The sequence below is a fragment of the Carassius gibelio genome, chromosome B19, assembly GCF_023724105.1.
Source record: "Carassius gibelio isolate Cgi1373 ecotype wild population from Czech Republic chromosome B19, carGib1.2-hapl.c, whole genome shotgun sequence".
Lineage (NCBI taxonomy): Eukaryota > Metazoa > Chordata > Actinopteri > Cypriniformes > Cyprinidae > Carassius > Carassius gibelio.
The window spans coordinates 28,367,731-28,381,565 of NC_068414.1; the positions used below are offsets into that span (position 1 = coordinate 28,367,731).

At 37.1% G+C, this 13,835-nt stretch overlaps 1 protein-coding gene across 1 annotated transcript; it reads right to left on the minus strand.

Moving 5' to 3' along the window:
* Positions 1-260: 260 nt before the first annotated feature.
* On the minus strand, positions 261-9,376 carry LOC127979496 (secretory carrier-associated membrane protein 3). Its single transcript, XM_052585003.1, has 9 exons — positions 8,957-9,376; positions 7,119-7,202; positions 6,760-6,867; positions 5,742-5,862; positions 4,868-4,996; positions 4,062-4,221; positions 2,822-2,923; positions 2,587-2,704; positions 261-1,396 (listed from the first exon to the last, which is right to left on the minus strand). Exons 1-9 carry the CDS (start codon positions 9,008-9,010, stop codon positions 1,247-1,249), a joined length of 1,026 nt encoding a protein of 341 aa, XP_052440963.1. The 5' UTR covers positions 9,011-9,376; the 3' UTR covers positions 261-1,246.
* Between the last annotated feature and the right edge of the window lie 4,459 nt (positions 9,377-13,835).

Genomic DNA, 13,835 nt, shown 5'->3' on the forward strand with positions numbered 1-13,835 from the left:
CCTTGCAGGAGTTGATTAGCTAAGTGGCATGTCACCATATTCTAATTTGCTGAGATAGTGAATTGGTTGGTTTTTCTAAAATGTGAGCCAAAATCATCACAATTAAAAGAACCAAAGACTTAAACTACTTCAGTCTGTGTGCACTGAATTTATTTAGTACACAAGTTTCACAATTTGAGTTGAATTACTGAAATAAACAAAGTTTTCCACAACATTCTAATTTATTGAGATGCACCTGAAATAAATGCAAAGGCAAAGTATAAGATGCATATTCATGAACTTTAATAAAACAAATAACACAGTGAAGTTACAAGAACGTACAGCAGCAATACAATAACAGTGAAACAACCAAGAAATACTTTCATTTAGGTATATACTATTGTGTTACAAATCACAAAGAAAAGGTTACAAATCACAAAAGCAACACAAATAAGTTGGCCACTGATAACCGCACCAATCTCCGCTAGACCGCAACCACATTTTGATAAAACATTTTGAGTTTTATATCAAGGTATGAAGTTTGATTCCGTATTTATAAATTGAATTTACCTGTTTCAACTCATGAAAATAAAATATTAGTCGTGTATAACTGCATCAAAACAAGAAATCCATCCACCAACTGACTAATAAACAGAATTGTGAATCTCTAAAATATGATGTGCGATTTCTCTCTTTTAAGAAAAACATTTGGCAAGTTAAACTTCACAGGTTCTAAGTAGCAACCTCCATTCTATGGCAATGAATATTTCCCTTTCCTTGCCATGTGCAGCTATTTACACAAAGAAAGAAGTCAAGGGAAAAGCAAAGGCAGACTGTGGCACTTTGTTAAATCTGCAAGGCTACTTTACCTTAGACTTACAAGCCTGTGGTATCAGGTATTTTTACGGTCTTGACAAATGATTCCAGTGACTTTTTCTAGCATGATGAATGGAAAGACTACTGTATTAGTTGAAAGAAGATCCTCATAGATAACATTCATATAAGCCATAATTTAAAATATACCAACACCTAGATCCTTTTTGCATGTCTGAACTAATGGGCCTAATTCTCAGACCAACAAATACAAAAAGAAATTCACTGTTTTATAATCAATATGAGTTTGTGTATCTTGACATGCATGCTAGAGGAGTCTAGGGTAAGTGCTTTGGTTTCCAACTCTGCCAGTGCTAGAATAAGTCACTTCGTCTCCAGGCTCTGTAAACAATAAGGTTCTTCACATCATTTCTTTTCTTTCATTCAGGTCTCTCTACCGGGGTGCGGTGAAGGCGCCTTGTGCGGCAGAAACAGTGGCATTGGTGGCTGCCTGGCGCACTGCCTGATTGGAAAGCACACTGGTAGTTAACTCAGCCTGGGCCTTCTGAAAGCTTGCTCCGGTCTTCCTGTACATAGAATGAACCTGATGAAAGAAAATACAAAAAAAAAAAAAATTAATAAATCAACAGATCAATATAGTTAATGAAGTATCATGATTTAAAATTCGACATACAGTATTGTTCAAAAGTCTGGTGTTGGCTTTTTAAAGTCTTTGGAAGTCTATTATTTTCTCCAAGGCTCCTTTTTTTTGTAGTTTTTTTTTCTTGTAACAGTCATTTGTTATTACAATTTCATATAACTCTTTTCCTTTTAATCTTTCCAATCTGCTTATTTGCTATTGATTTTTTATTATTATCAATGTTAAAAACAGTTTTTGAGGAAACAATCAAACTTTGTCATTTTTGACTAATTAAATGCCACCTTGTTGAATAAAACAATTATTTTCTTTAATTTCCTTTGACTAGCAGTTTTTTAAACCAACCAAATCAATCATAAAATGGCAAAGCAATTTTTTTTAATGTTTCTGCAAATAGTCTCTATTTAACAGTGTTGGGGGTAACGCATTACAAGTAACTTGAGTTATGTAATCAGATTACTTTTTTCAAGTAACTAGTAAAGTAACGCATTACTTTTTAATTTACAAGAAATTTTTCAAAAAAGTAATGCCAGTTTCTTTGTTTTTCCATTTATTCCATTTATCCATTTATGTGTTTATTACTTCATCCTACTCACAAAATAATTTAGAGTTAGTAATATTGTAATGCATTATTGTAATGCATTACTTTTAAAAGTAACTTTCCCCAACACTGCTATTTAATAAACCATTTAGCATTTTTTCAAAATAAAAAGTACTAAAGAGCATGATGAATGTCATGTTTTAACAGCAAAATCCATAAACAGCCACCCAGATGTGACCCACAAATCACTACACCCAACAATAAGCAGCTGGCGAACAAAATAGCATCTCTATTGCAACCAAAAAAAACTGTACTACTTAATACTAGAAAATTGATGGATGCATACAGTTTGAAACGAATGTAAAATGTCAGCTAAAATGCTCGAGCACTTGTTTCTAAGTCGGGTTATTTTAGTTTACAGAGAGAGAAGCCAGTCAAACCCTGGAGAATCAGTGGAAAAATCCACAGAAGAGGAAGACACAGTTTTAAAATAGGATGAAGATAAACATTTGGTATGGGTTTTCAACTTGTTCTTAAGATAATATCCCTAATTTGACTGTCAGTGGATGCTGTTATTATTGATAATGTGATTTACCCTCTTGAGCAACACCACTCCCATAGCCGCCTGAGCAGTGAAGAGCACAGCATTTATCATCATGATCGCACCCACTGCCTTGTTCTTGCTAAGAGCGGCTAAACTCACGATCCAGCCACTGTGACACAAATGAGAGAGGAAGAAAGAAGCCAGTGGCCAAATTTGTAAGAATGGAATGACACTAAATAACAATAAACAGGTTAGTTTACAAATCTGTCTGTTTTATCACACTCACCTGAAGCCCCAGCCAGGGATACCGATAGTCATCAAAATATAAAGCACCAGTTGGGTGAAGAAGATGAAGAAAAATGCAAAGAAGTTGAAGGAACTGTCACTCCTGTTGAGAAACGGAAGCGCACAATGACAAGTCCATTATTTTTGGAAACATTTGGCTGACATATGAAGTCTCAACGCTCAAAAGTAAATTGCATATAATGGTATAACTATTACACATTTTCATGATTATTTTCCACTTTTTTGACATCAAGCAAATAATAATAATAGTAATAAAAAAACATTCTGAAATCTGATTCTGCCAAATTTGAGATATCACTCTATCTGCAGAACTAGTTTTATGCCAAAGTTAAATACTTTAATATGAGTTTATTCAGTAAGAAGCAGAAATAATTATATTGAATGCCCTTAAAGTAATAGTTCAGTTAATAAATATATTAATAATGATTAATTCAATGTACACATCCTCAGGCCATCCAACAGAAAATTCAGCATTATATGGAGTGAATGGGTGCCGTCAGAATGAGAGTCTAAACAGCTGATAAAAACATAACCAAAATCCACAAGTAATGCACATGGCTCCAGTCCATCAATTATCCTTTTTGTTAAAATACAAATCCTTCATTAAGAGTTGTAACCTTAAACTTTAAAGTTTAAAGCTTTAAATCTTTAATCCCCCCGTTGCCACATCAAAATCCATCAACATTTTCGTAAATGTTCATTTCGATGCTTGATTTGTTTCTCTCCTGATTCAGACAAGATGACTTTTTACTGAAAAAAGCAATATTATGCATAGACGACTTTCCAGTATTTTAGCTGGAAGCAATGGTTAAGCAGTTAAAGACATCTTAATGATGGATTTGTTTATTACAGCATTCAGCTTTTTGCTTCACAAGATGTTAATTAATGGACTGGAGTCATGTGGATAACTTGTGGATTACTGTGATGCTTTCATCACCTCTCATTCTGACGGTACCCATTCACTGCAGAGGTGCCACGGCCATTGATGACCAAGTGAAATACTGCTAAAGTTCCCAAAATCTGTTCCGATAAAGAAAAACTCTTCTACATTTTGTATGGCCTGAGGCTGAGTAAACTTTAGAACATTTTCAATTTTGGGTGATTATTCCTTTAAATGCACTTAATATCTGAATAGTACTGAAATGGGTTTGCTACAGCTGAAAAACAAATGTGCACAAGTTAGGTGTCCCACCCTCACAACAGACCACGGTGGTACGTACCTGAAGGCTTTGTACACAGGCCTGTACCAACAAACAAAGGAGCAGGGGGTGAAGAGGAGAACCCAGAGTATGGCAAGGCCGAAACCAACTCCATTATTGGGATCCACACAGAACATAGCCAAACAGGAGATGAGATTAAAGAGCAAGGTGCATGCTGTGACTAAGAAAAAAAGATGAGAGAAGTGGGTAAAAAGAGAGAGAAAGAGAAGTACAAAGGAAAACTACAAGCCAAGTAATATACTGAAGTAGTGACTGGTCAATATGCCTATACTAGAGAGCAACTGCTGATACGTCATACATTACATGATTGAACTACACACAAAATCGCTAAAACTAAAGCAAAAGATCAACCAGAAAAAAAAAATTTGGTCATGAGTTTAACTGAAGAAAGCACACAATAAAAGTTATAATTGAAGTATTTACTAAAAATGATGGAGGACAGATGCCAAAACAGAACCTTCCACACACTGCAAAAGACATACCGTATTTTCCGGACTATAAGTTGCACTTTTTTCCATAGTTTGGCTGGTCCTGCGACTTTTACAGTCAGGTGCGACATATTTATCAAAATTAATTTGACAAGAACCGTCAGAAATGAACTAAGGGGCATGAACCAAGAGAAAACATAACCGTCTCCAGCCGCAAGGGGGCGCTCTATGCTGCTCAGTGCTCCTGTAGTCTACCACTGAGCAGCGTAGAGCGCCCTCTCGCGGCTGCAGACGGTAATGTTTTCTCTTGGTTCTTGGACTGATGTGACTTATACTCAGGTGCGACTTAAAGTCCGAAAAATACGGTACTAAACTTACACATCCAGTAGTAGTACATAGTGGTGACAGTGCGCTGGAAGTTTTGGCTAATCTCCACATTAATGTCCTGATAGAAGCACGGTCCCACCGGGCAGAAGGAGGGCAATGGGGGCCAATTATTCTGACGAGCTGAGGGAGAAGGACACAGAAAGAGATTCATTTCCCCATTCATCAATCACGTCTCCTTGCATCACTCCATTAATGTCTTGTTCATTTCAACTGAGGTCTAAATCTTACTCCTTTGAAAATACCATCCATCCATCACTGTCATCTTTTTAACCATGCCATTTCTTTGTCCCCTCCTCTCTCATTAAGGTCTCATCCATCTCTACATTTATGGTAAGCCTGGCCAACATTAGTCCATCTAAATAATCACATCAGAGCTTAAAATACACTTGTTTAATGCTCTCATTCTTTTAAAAAAAACATACTGATTGCTTGTCACATTTTCTGCTTTGACATCTGCAGAATTGTGTAAAACTGTTTATCCAAAACTGAATTTGAATGTGATAAAATGTGCAAATGGAGCTTAGAGTGCTTCACTCTTTTTAATAGCATTTCATCAAAACTCTTCAATAATGCATCTAGATAAGTACATTTCAGAAAATGTGAGTGGTGGTTGCACATATAACACCCGGCAAGATAATGTTATGAATGGTTGCCAGGTCATTTCTATGTGGTATCTAAATGTTTATGAGTGTTTATGAGTTGCTTTAACATTAAAATTGAATTAAACAGCATTTGAATAGAAATACTAATTGCAAACTGTCATGTAATACCAGCAGTAAAACTGAGGATAACTCTGGATTCAAGAAGTTTAATTTACATTTAATTCCCCTGATAAACCAAGAAATCATGATATTGCTTAACTCACTGGCTCCAGACCCAAGTGAATTTGCATTCAGCTCTCTCTCTCTTCTCTCCAGCTCTTTTGCTTTTCTTTCTAGTTCCTCCTGCTTCCTCAAAAGATCTGCTGTGGTGGCATTTACTGCAGACTGCAACAGACACAGAAAGAGAGAGGCAGTTAACAATAATGAAATGCATTAATGTTTTCCATTACCACTACATTAATGAGCATCTCAGCACAGTATTAAATATAACCGAGATATATTCACGGTTAAATGTTTGCAACTCAACAGGAAGCAAAACTATAGCTGAAATTCAGCTGTGTTTACTCTTCCATAGCAGTATGAACTTTTCGTTTATTAATTAATTAGAAAATATGCCATCGTTCAAAAATGTGGGGTCTCCCAGTCTGCATTTATTTGATCAAAAATACATTAAAAACATCTCTATTATCAAATATTTAAAATGCAATTTATTCCTGTAATGCAAAGCTGAAATTTCAGCATCATCACTCTTGATGTCACATGACCCTTAAGAAACTGTAAAATGCTGACTTGCTGCAAACATTTATTATTATTATCAATGTTGGTGCAACTGTGTTTACTACTGAATATTTTTGGTTGAAACTGTGATTTTAAAAATTCAGAATTTCTATTATTCTATAAAAGCATTTATTTGAAATAGAAATATTTTGTGATATTATAAATTACCAATTTAATGCATCCTTGCTGAATAAAAGTATAAATTACTGATCCCAAACTGAATTACTGAACGACAGTGCATTTTAATTTTATTGTTATTATTTAGCTTTTCCCATAAACAAAATAATAAACATCAGTCAGTGGTCTTAAGATCGTTCATACAAATCAGTAAAAATCTGAACATAGAACTAAACAATTATAAGATTATTAATTATTATATAACCATAATGCAACTGTGTGCTGTAATTGTTGCAGTAAGAATTGTAACAAACTACTAGATGTAACAATCCAGTGCAATGGCCATGTGTGAACAAATATGTCTCATTTAGTTCCTCTAAACAGCACCTGTGTCCCATAGGATCCGTAATTCCTGGGCTCGGTTGGTGTGGTCTTGCTGGGAGGCGTCTGGGCAGGAGGCGCAGCAGGAGATGTGGCTTCATATGGAGGTGGAGGCTTCATTACCCAACACAAAGAGCAAAACAAATAACATCAGCTTAATACAAATCTAATTAAGCAAAAAGAAGCCATCATAATGATGTAGGATTGGGATGACAAAACACAATAGTGAAGGTTTCTCATTTAGTATTTTCTCTTGCAGAGCAGAAGCAGCTGAAGTTGACATGAAATAGAGTTTATAATTCATTATACTCCCATTATGTGTTAATCATGTAAAGACTGATAAGTGTCAGGAAGGACATATTTACAGCTGTTGTGTTGTTGTCAAAGGGGTTGTAGAGGTCCAGCGTGGCATAGCCAGTGTTGCTGCTGTGCTGAGTCACTGATGGATCCTGCAAACACAGGAAAACATTTTCAGTTCATTTATAGCTGGTGATAGATAATAATTAAATATCTGGACTGATGCCAAACAAAAAAAAAGGCTCTAGGTCGCCTAGGAACTGGCACTTTAAATGTACAATCGTTAGCTAATATCATTGTTTCTGAGGCAGAAACCTTATCTGCTATAGAGGAACAAACCTTCACAACACAATAAGATAATTCATCCAATAAACTGCAAGTAACTGATCAAAATAAAAACCAATAATAGAGTACCACTCAAACGTTAGACACATGAGTGAATTTATGTTTCACATGATCTTGAAGAGGTGGTTTACTGGGTTTTTTCTACTCTTGATTGTGTTTATGGGGAGCAGTCTAACATGTCTTCATGCTTCATTTTTTTTTAAACGCATTATTTTTCACATAATTTACCTTTATTCCACAAGCCCCGATTTGTTTCCAGTTATTATGAAGTGAAATACGTGATGGGCTTTGATTGGTCAACTGGCTCAGTGTGTGATTGGCTAAACCGCCTCGAGCGCATCTGTACATCCCGCCCCTCTCAAACTCAGAATGTGCTCCGGTTGTATTGTAAACAATGATGTCCTCTATATTGCTTATCAGTTTGAGCCCGATTGATAAGCAGATAATATTAAAGAAGACGATTGCGCAGAACCTGTGCAAACATGGCTCTTAATGGTTTGTTTGTTTGTTTGTTGTTGTCTCATACTTTTAGATATGCTGTTGTTTGCAAATGCTACTGCTTATTTTAGCTTTTAATATACAACTTTATTCGGAGTATAGCTTTGATACAATAAATCACAGCAACCGTACGCATTTCCATATATAATGGTTCTTATTGCTTTGTGAAAATAACTGTATAAATGGAAGTTTGTCGGAGCTGATCTGACGATCTGAATGAGACAGAGAGAGAGTCGTTAGAAGACAGAATCGTGATTCATATATGCACAGATTTTTACGTGCACCCCTAGTTTTCTCTTCCCCTTCTCTAAAGCAGCACAACATGGCCTTGTCCCCTTTTTGTTGTGTATTCCTGGGGGCGGTGTTTGTCTGGGTTCATGATGTAAAGGACCTGGGAAGAAGCTCGTTGTAGTCCCTTACCAGCCGTTTTTGTAGGCATAAAACTACTATAATTTTAAAAGACATATCTCTGTTTGCATTGAACTTTCAGTGTTGCAACTTTGCAGATATTGTTTACACTCAAATAGCAACATTACAAACGTGAAAAAAGTGAAATCGAAACGAACCACCCCTTTAAGAACCTCCTGACCTAAACGCTTCAATTTAGATTTAAAGAAAAACATAAACTGCACTTATGTACAGACTTCAGTATATATATATATATATATATATATATATATATATATATATATATATATATATATATATATATGTTCTATATAATAGATCAGTGGTCCAAACTGACAGACTATTTATGCATACCGTGTCATATAATCATTTACCTAACTTCATTAGCTAATATATTTTATTTAGCTATACTTAAGTGATCGACAACTAGCTGTTCAAATACGAACCAGAATGTCAAGGAAACAGATTGAAGTGATCATTCATAAAAAATCACAGTCATGTAACTTAATTTGATTAGCCTGGCCTTTGATGACGGTCAAGTCCTGTGACAGCATCACAAGAGGTAAGTTACAGCACTACACACATAAGACCACCAATAAAAACAACTCAAACAGATATGTGTTGTACAATTACAAAAACTAGTACAGTTTATTACCTGAAATGGATTATGATCATCAGCTGCCTCAGCAAAAGTGGTGTATTTTGACATTTTGGTACTGGTTTGGCAAATTAGATCTCGCCAAGATGTAAAAAGAGGTTCAAGTCAACCGCGATGACCAGGTAAACGCCAGAAAAATGTTGTGTAGGATTGTAATAGTCAATTTAAAACAAATCACACAGCGACCTGTTAACACTAACTAGCTAACCAACCGACATTACAACGACACGCCACAGGTCCGTTTCAAGTCAACAGCAAGTTCTGTCCTTATATACCAGTGGTTTATGGTCTTCTTCTTTGGCTTTTTAAATTATTTATTTATTTTCCTTTGTTATATCCTACGAGCGACACGATTTTGTTTCAGTTTTACTCTGACAGCGCCGTGTAGCGTTAGTTTACAGGAAATGTGTACATATCACATGACAAGAGTGTTGCCAGGTTGCAAAATAAAAACAAGTATTTTAATTTAAAAACAAATTTAAACGGGCCCTTCTGTTTTTCATTTCGGACGAGTAAACAGCAAAATAACGTATTTTTAAAAATCAATCTCATTTACAAAAATATAAATGATTAGTTCAAATACAGCTAGAAATAAACTGGTTGTTAAATTGTAAGCGAATCACAGAAAGCGTTTTACTTAGATTTAGTGGACATGGCAACAGAAGAATTGACGCGTTGAGGAAAAAGTTGCGCCACATGACGAGGAAGAGCCAATGAGGAAGCGCTATTATATCACATGATGAGAGAGACTATTTGTGAAAAAAGCGCACATCTGAGGAGAAAAGCAAGGAGGCGTTTTTCTTCTAAAATCTATCTATCTATCTATCTATCTATCTATCTATCTATCTATCTATCTATCTATCTATCTATCTATCTATCTATCTATCTATCTATCTATCTATCTTCATTTAAAATGTAATTTAAAATATTATGCTGTTTATGTTCCTCATTCAATCACTAGGCGTCACTGTTGCAGCAACGTAATTTCCCTCTTTAAAATATAGGTAGGACCAGCGAGGCAAGTTGTCACAACGGGAAGATGGCTGAAGGCTTGCAATTCTCTAGTCATGTGAGTTCACATGGGTGACAGGAGGGCTGAAAGTCAGTCATAAGATACCTCACAACACACAAATATACCACTAAACCACCGACAAACACGAACAAAATCATCCTTTTCCGTGCCATTTCATAAAACTCATTTACTTAGATGTGGAAATTCAATCTATGTCACTGAAGGTTCGACCTCACAGACTGCAAATGTTCAGGTTGATTTCTCTGTTATTTCTGCAGCTGGTGTCAGGATATAAAGTGTTCCGCAAACAATTAATTCAGTACTTTGACTTTAGTCTTGACCAGATGTGGATGAAATTAACACATATTGAATGCCAAGAAACTAGAGACTCCACCAATTGACTATGAAACAGCGTGGCTCCTGGATCCCATTATTTGTATAATCTGATCTTGGTGTGCAAGTCTCCAGTGAAGTTCAAATGCAATACATTAGTCAGTGAGCATGACAGAGCGATGGCAAACGGGAATGGGACCTTAAATGTACAGTTCACAGAGAAACAATATGTTCTTTATCTGTGAGTTCAGAGGAAGGTTATGCTGAAGTGACAAAGATTTTTCACTCTTAATTCCCTAAACCATCTCTCCTTTAAAACCGCCTTTTCACTTCTCTAAGTGGGTGTGTCCGTGCTTCCTTTTGCTTTCCTTTAAAACCGCAACATTCCTCAGCCAATCAAGCGATGCATGGCCCCATGACATCACCGCCTGTGGAATGAGCTGACATGAAGTCTACACTGGTGAGTTGCCAAGGCAACCAGCAGGGATGGAGGGAGCTTCGGTGGATCGTGTGGGCTTGTGGGTTTTGCCCCCGTTTCTCAGCTGTATGGTCTCAATTAAAGAAGAGTAGAAACCAGTATCTGGGTCTCATTTAGTGCATACCACCACAATGGGCTTAAACCGCACACGAGCAGAGTTAAATACATGGTGAAGACTTGATGACCTTGTTCTAGAGTTCTTGTAATATTAATCTTGTTAACGAGGTTTGCAGTAAACACACATCGCAGCAGATGTGAAACTGTGTCTCGAAGCATTTTGGCATTCTCTTGGAATTGAAAAGTGAGTCAAGACGCCCAGACTGACAGATGGAACAAATAGAATTAATGCCGTGCAAATGTGCATTTTCTGAAAAAAGAAAAATGAAAAAAAGCAACAACTTGCCACCTGAGTGAAACATGCTGATGGCAGTTGCTAGGATGTTGCTGGATGGTTGTGAGGGTGTTCTGGGTGGTTATTAGGGAGTTATGCATGGAAAGTAAGGAAATGTTTATTGGGTTTCTGAGGAGCTTTTAGGACTTGCTTTTCTGGTCACTGATATAGGGTTATGGATGGTCGCTATGCCATTTGCAAAGTGGTTGTTAGGTGGTTTTAAATGGGATTGCAAGCTTGATGTTATAATTGTTGTAATTCTTGATGGTTGCTAGGACATTGCAAGGCGGTTACAGTGGATTTCTGTGTGGTTGCTAATGGGATTGATATTGGTTCACTGAAGGGTCCCTAGGGAATTGCTAGGTGGTTTTTCGGATGTTCTGTTTCTAGGTCGAGGCTAAGTGGCTTGTTAGGATACTGTTTATAAATATAGTCAAAATGTATGTTAGACTGTTTACAGATTGTAGTGGTCTCATCTCGAGTACTTTCTTTCCCACATGCAGCCTCATAGTTAAGACACCTGAGGTAAAAAATTAGTTATTTAAATTAGCAATTTTATTTAGTGGGAAGAAGGAGGCGGGAACCGGCGGACAATCAAATAAGCTTTAATAACAAAGTAAACACAAAACAGCGTGGCAGCCCCTCACGGACGACTGCCGAGCACAAACAAAAACCAAACACAACTAAAATCCAGGCCTGGTCCTCTCTCGTCCTTCAGTGTCGTCGCTCCTCTTTTGTATCCTTCCATCTCCTCCGTCGGACTCGAGACCGGTGGGTCGCAGGTGTCCCTCATTTCCAATCACTCCACCTGCCCCACTCGTCACAGACATCTCAGGTGTTTCTCGGCGGTTTTACTTTGTTTTACCTATTCATAAAATACATTATACAAATGTGACATTCATCATCATTCCCATTCATAAATACTAGTATAATACTAAAAACATTTAATAATAACCTCTCCATTTCAGAGCCAATAACAGGAGTTATTTTCCTTCTCTGCTTCCTGTGAAGCAATGTATCATTTAGTCCCTATGCTGCAGTGCTCTTCGAACTGAACAGGTCCGTCCCCTTCAGATTGGAATCTCACTTAAAGGGTTAGTTCACCCAAATATTAAAATTATGTCATTAATAACTCACTCTCATGTCGTTCCAAACCCGTAAGACCTCCGTTCATCTTCAGAACACAGTTTAAGATATTTCATATTTAGTCCGAGAGCTTTCTGTCCCTCCATTGAAAATGTATGTACGGTATACTGTCCATGTCCAGAAAGGTAATAAAGCATCTTTAAAGTAGTCCATGTGACATCAGAGGGTCAGTTAGAATTTGTTGAAGCATCGAAAATAACAAAAATTATGACTTTATTTAGCATCGTCTTCTCTTTCGGGTCTGTTGTGAGCGCGACTGCTGTGACTGTTGACGTACGACTGTTGACGTGTTTTCTGGTGCACCCAATAACAAAGATAACACGTCAGCAGTGTCATACGTCAGCAGCGCCACCGCAGTGTTGTGAACGCACTCACAGCAGACCCGGAAGAGAACACAATGCTGAATAAAGTCGTCATTTTTGTTATTTTTTTGGAACATAATGTATTTTCAATGCTTCAACAAATTGTAACTGACCCTCTGATGTGACATGGATTACTTTGAAGATGGACATACCATACATACATTTTCAATGGAGGGACAGAAAGCTCTCAGACTAAATCTAAAATATCTTAAACTGTGTTCCGAAGATGAACGGAGGTCTTACAGGTTTTAAATGATATGAGAGTGAGTAATTAATCCCAAATTAATTTTTGGGTGAACTAACCCTTTTACATAGTAAGGACACCGTTAAAATAGTCCATGTGACATCTGTGGTTTGACCATTATTTTATGAAGTTATGAGAATACACGACGCATGCGTGAGCATTCCTCTGCTTGTAAACAAGGCGCAATGTATGTGTCGTGGTACTCTTGATAATGACAGAGGACTGTCCCAGGAGAGGATAAATCATTGAATCAAGGAATTGTAGGTGGGGGGGAGGGGGTGAACAGTGCTCTGTTCCACCCTCAGTACTCACAACTGAGCAAGGCACAAAACCCCTGGGTGCAACAGCAAAAAAATGGCTGCCCACTACTCTGGGTGTGTGTGTTCACTACTTACTGCTGTGTGTGTGCAAATAGTTGTAAGGTCATTGCTAGGCATTTGCTGGTGTTTTTTCGAGTGCTCTGAGTGGTTGTGGGTGGTTGCAATGATTCTTGCTTCAGCAAGCACCACAAAAATACAGTCACTGTCTCTGATGTTAAACAGAGATTATGGATTATTCAACCTCTTCCAGAAAGTGTGTGAACTTAAAGGCAACCTCTGTTCATTGCAGCACACATACACATTTAAGACATCATGGGTTATGTGAGCTTAAAACTCTTAACAGGACCGTTGAGAAATGTAGAACACACACACACAGCACGGCAGACTGAAATTATGTGCAAGCTTGAATAAGTCCACTGTGAGCTTTGTTGTCTGGAACCTGGAAAATTCATCATCGGCAGCAGACTGAAAAACACAGCGGTCTCTGAACTCTGCTAAATAGAAAAAAGAAAGATACGGAGGGTGGAAGAAAGAGTTTTAACTTAATTTGGCTTTTCATTAGCAGCTTTTTGCATCTTTTACTCATACAT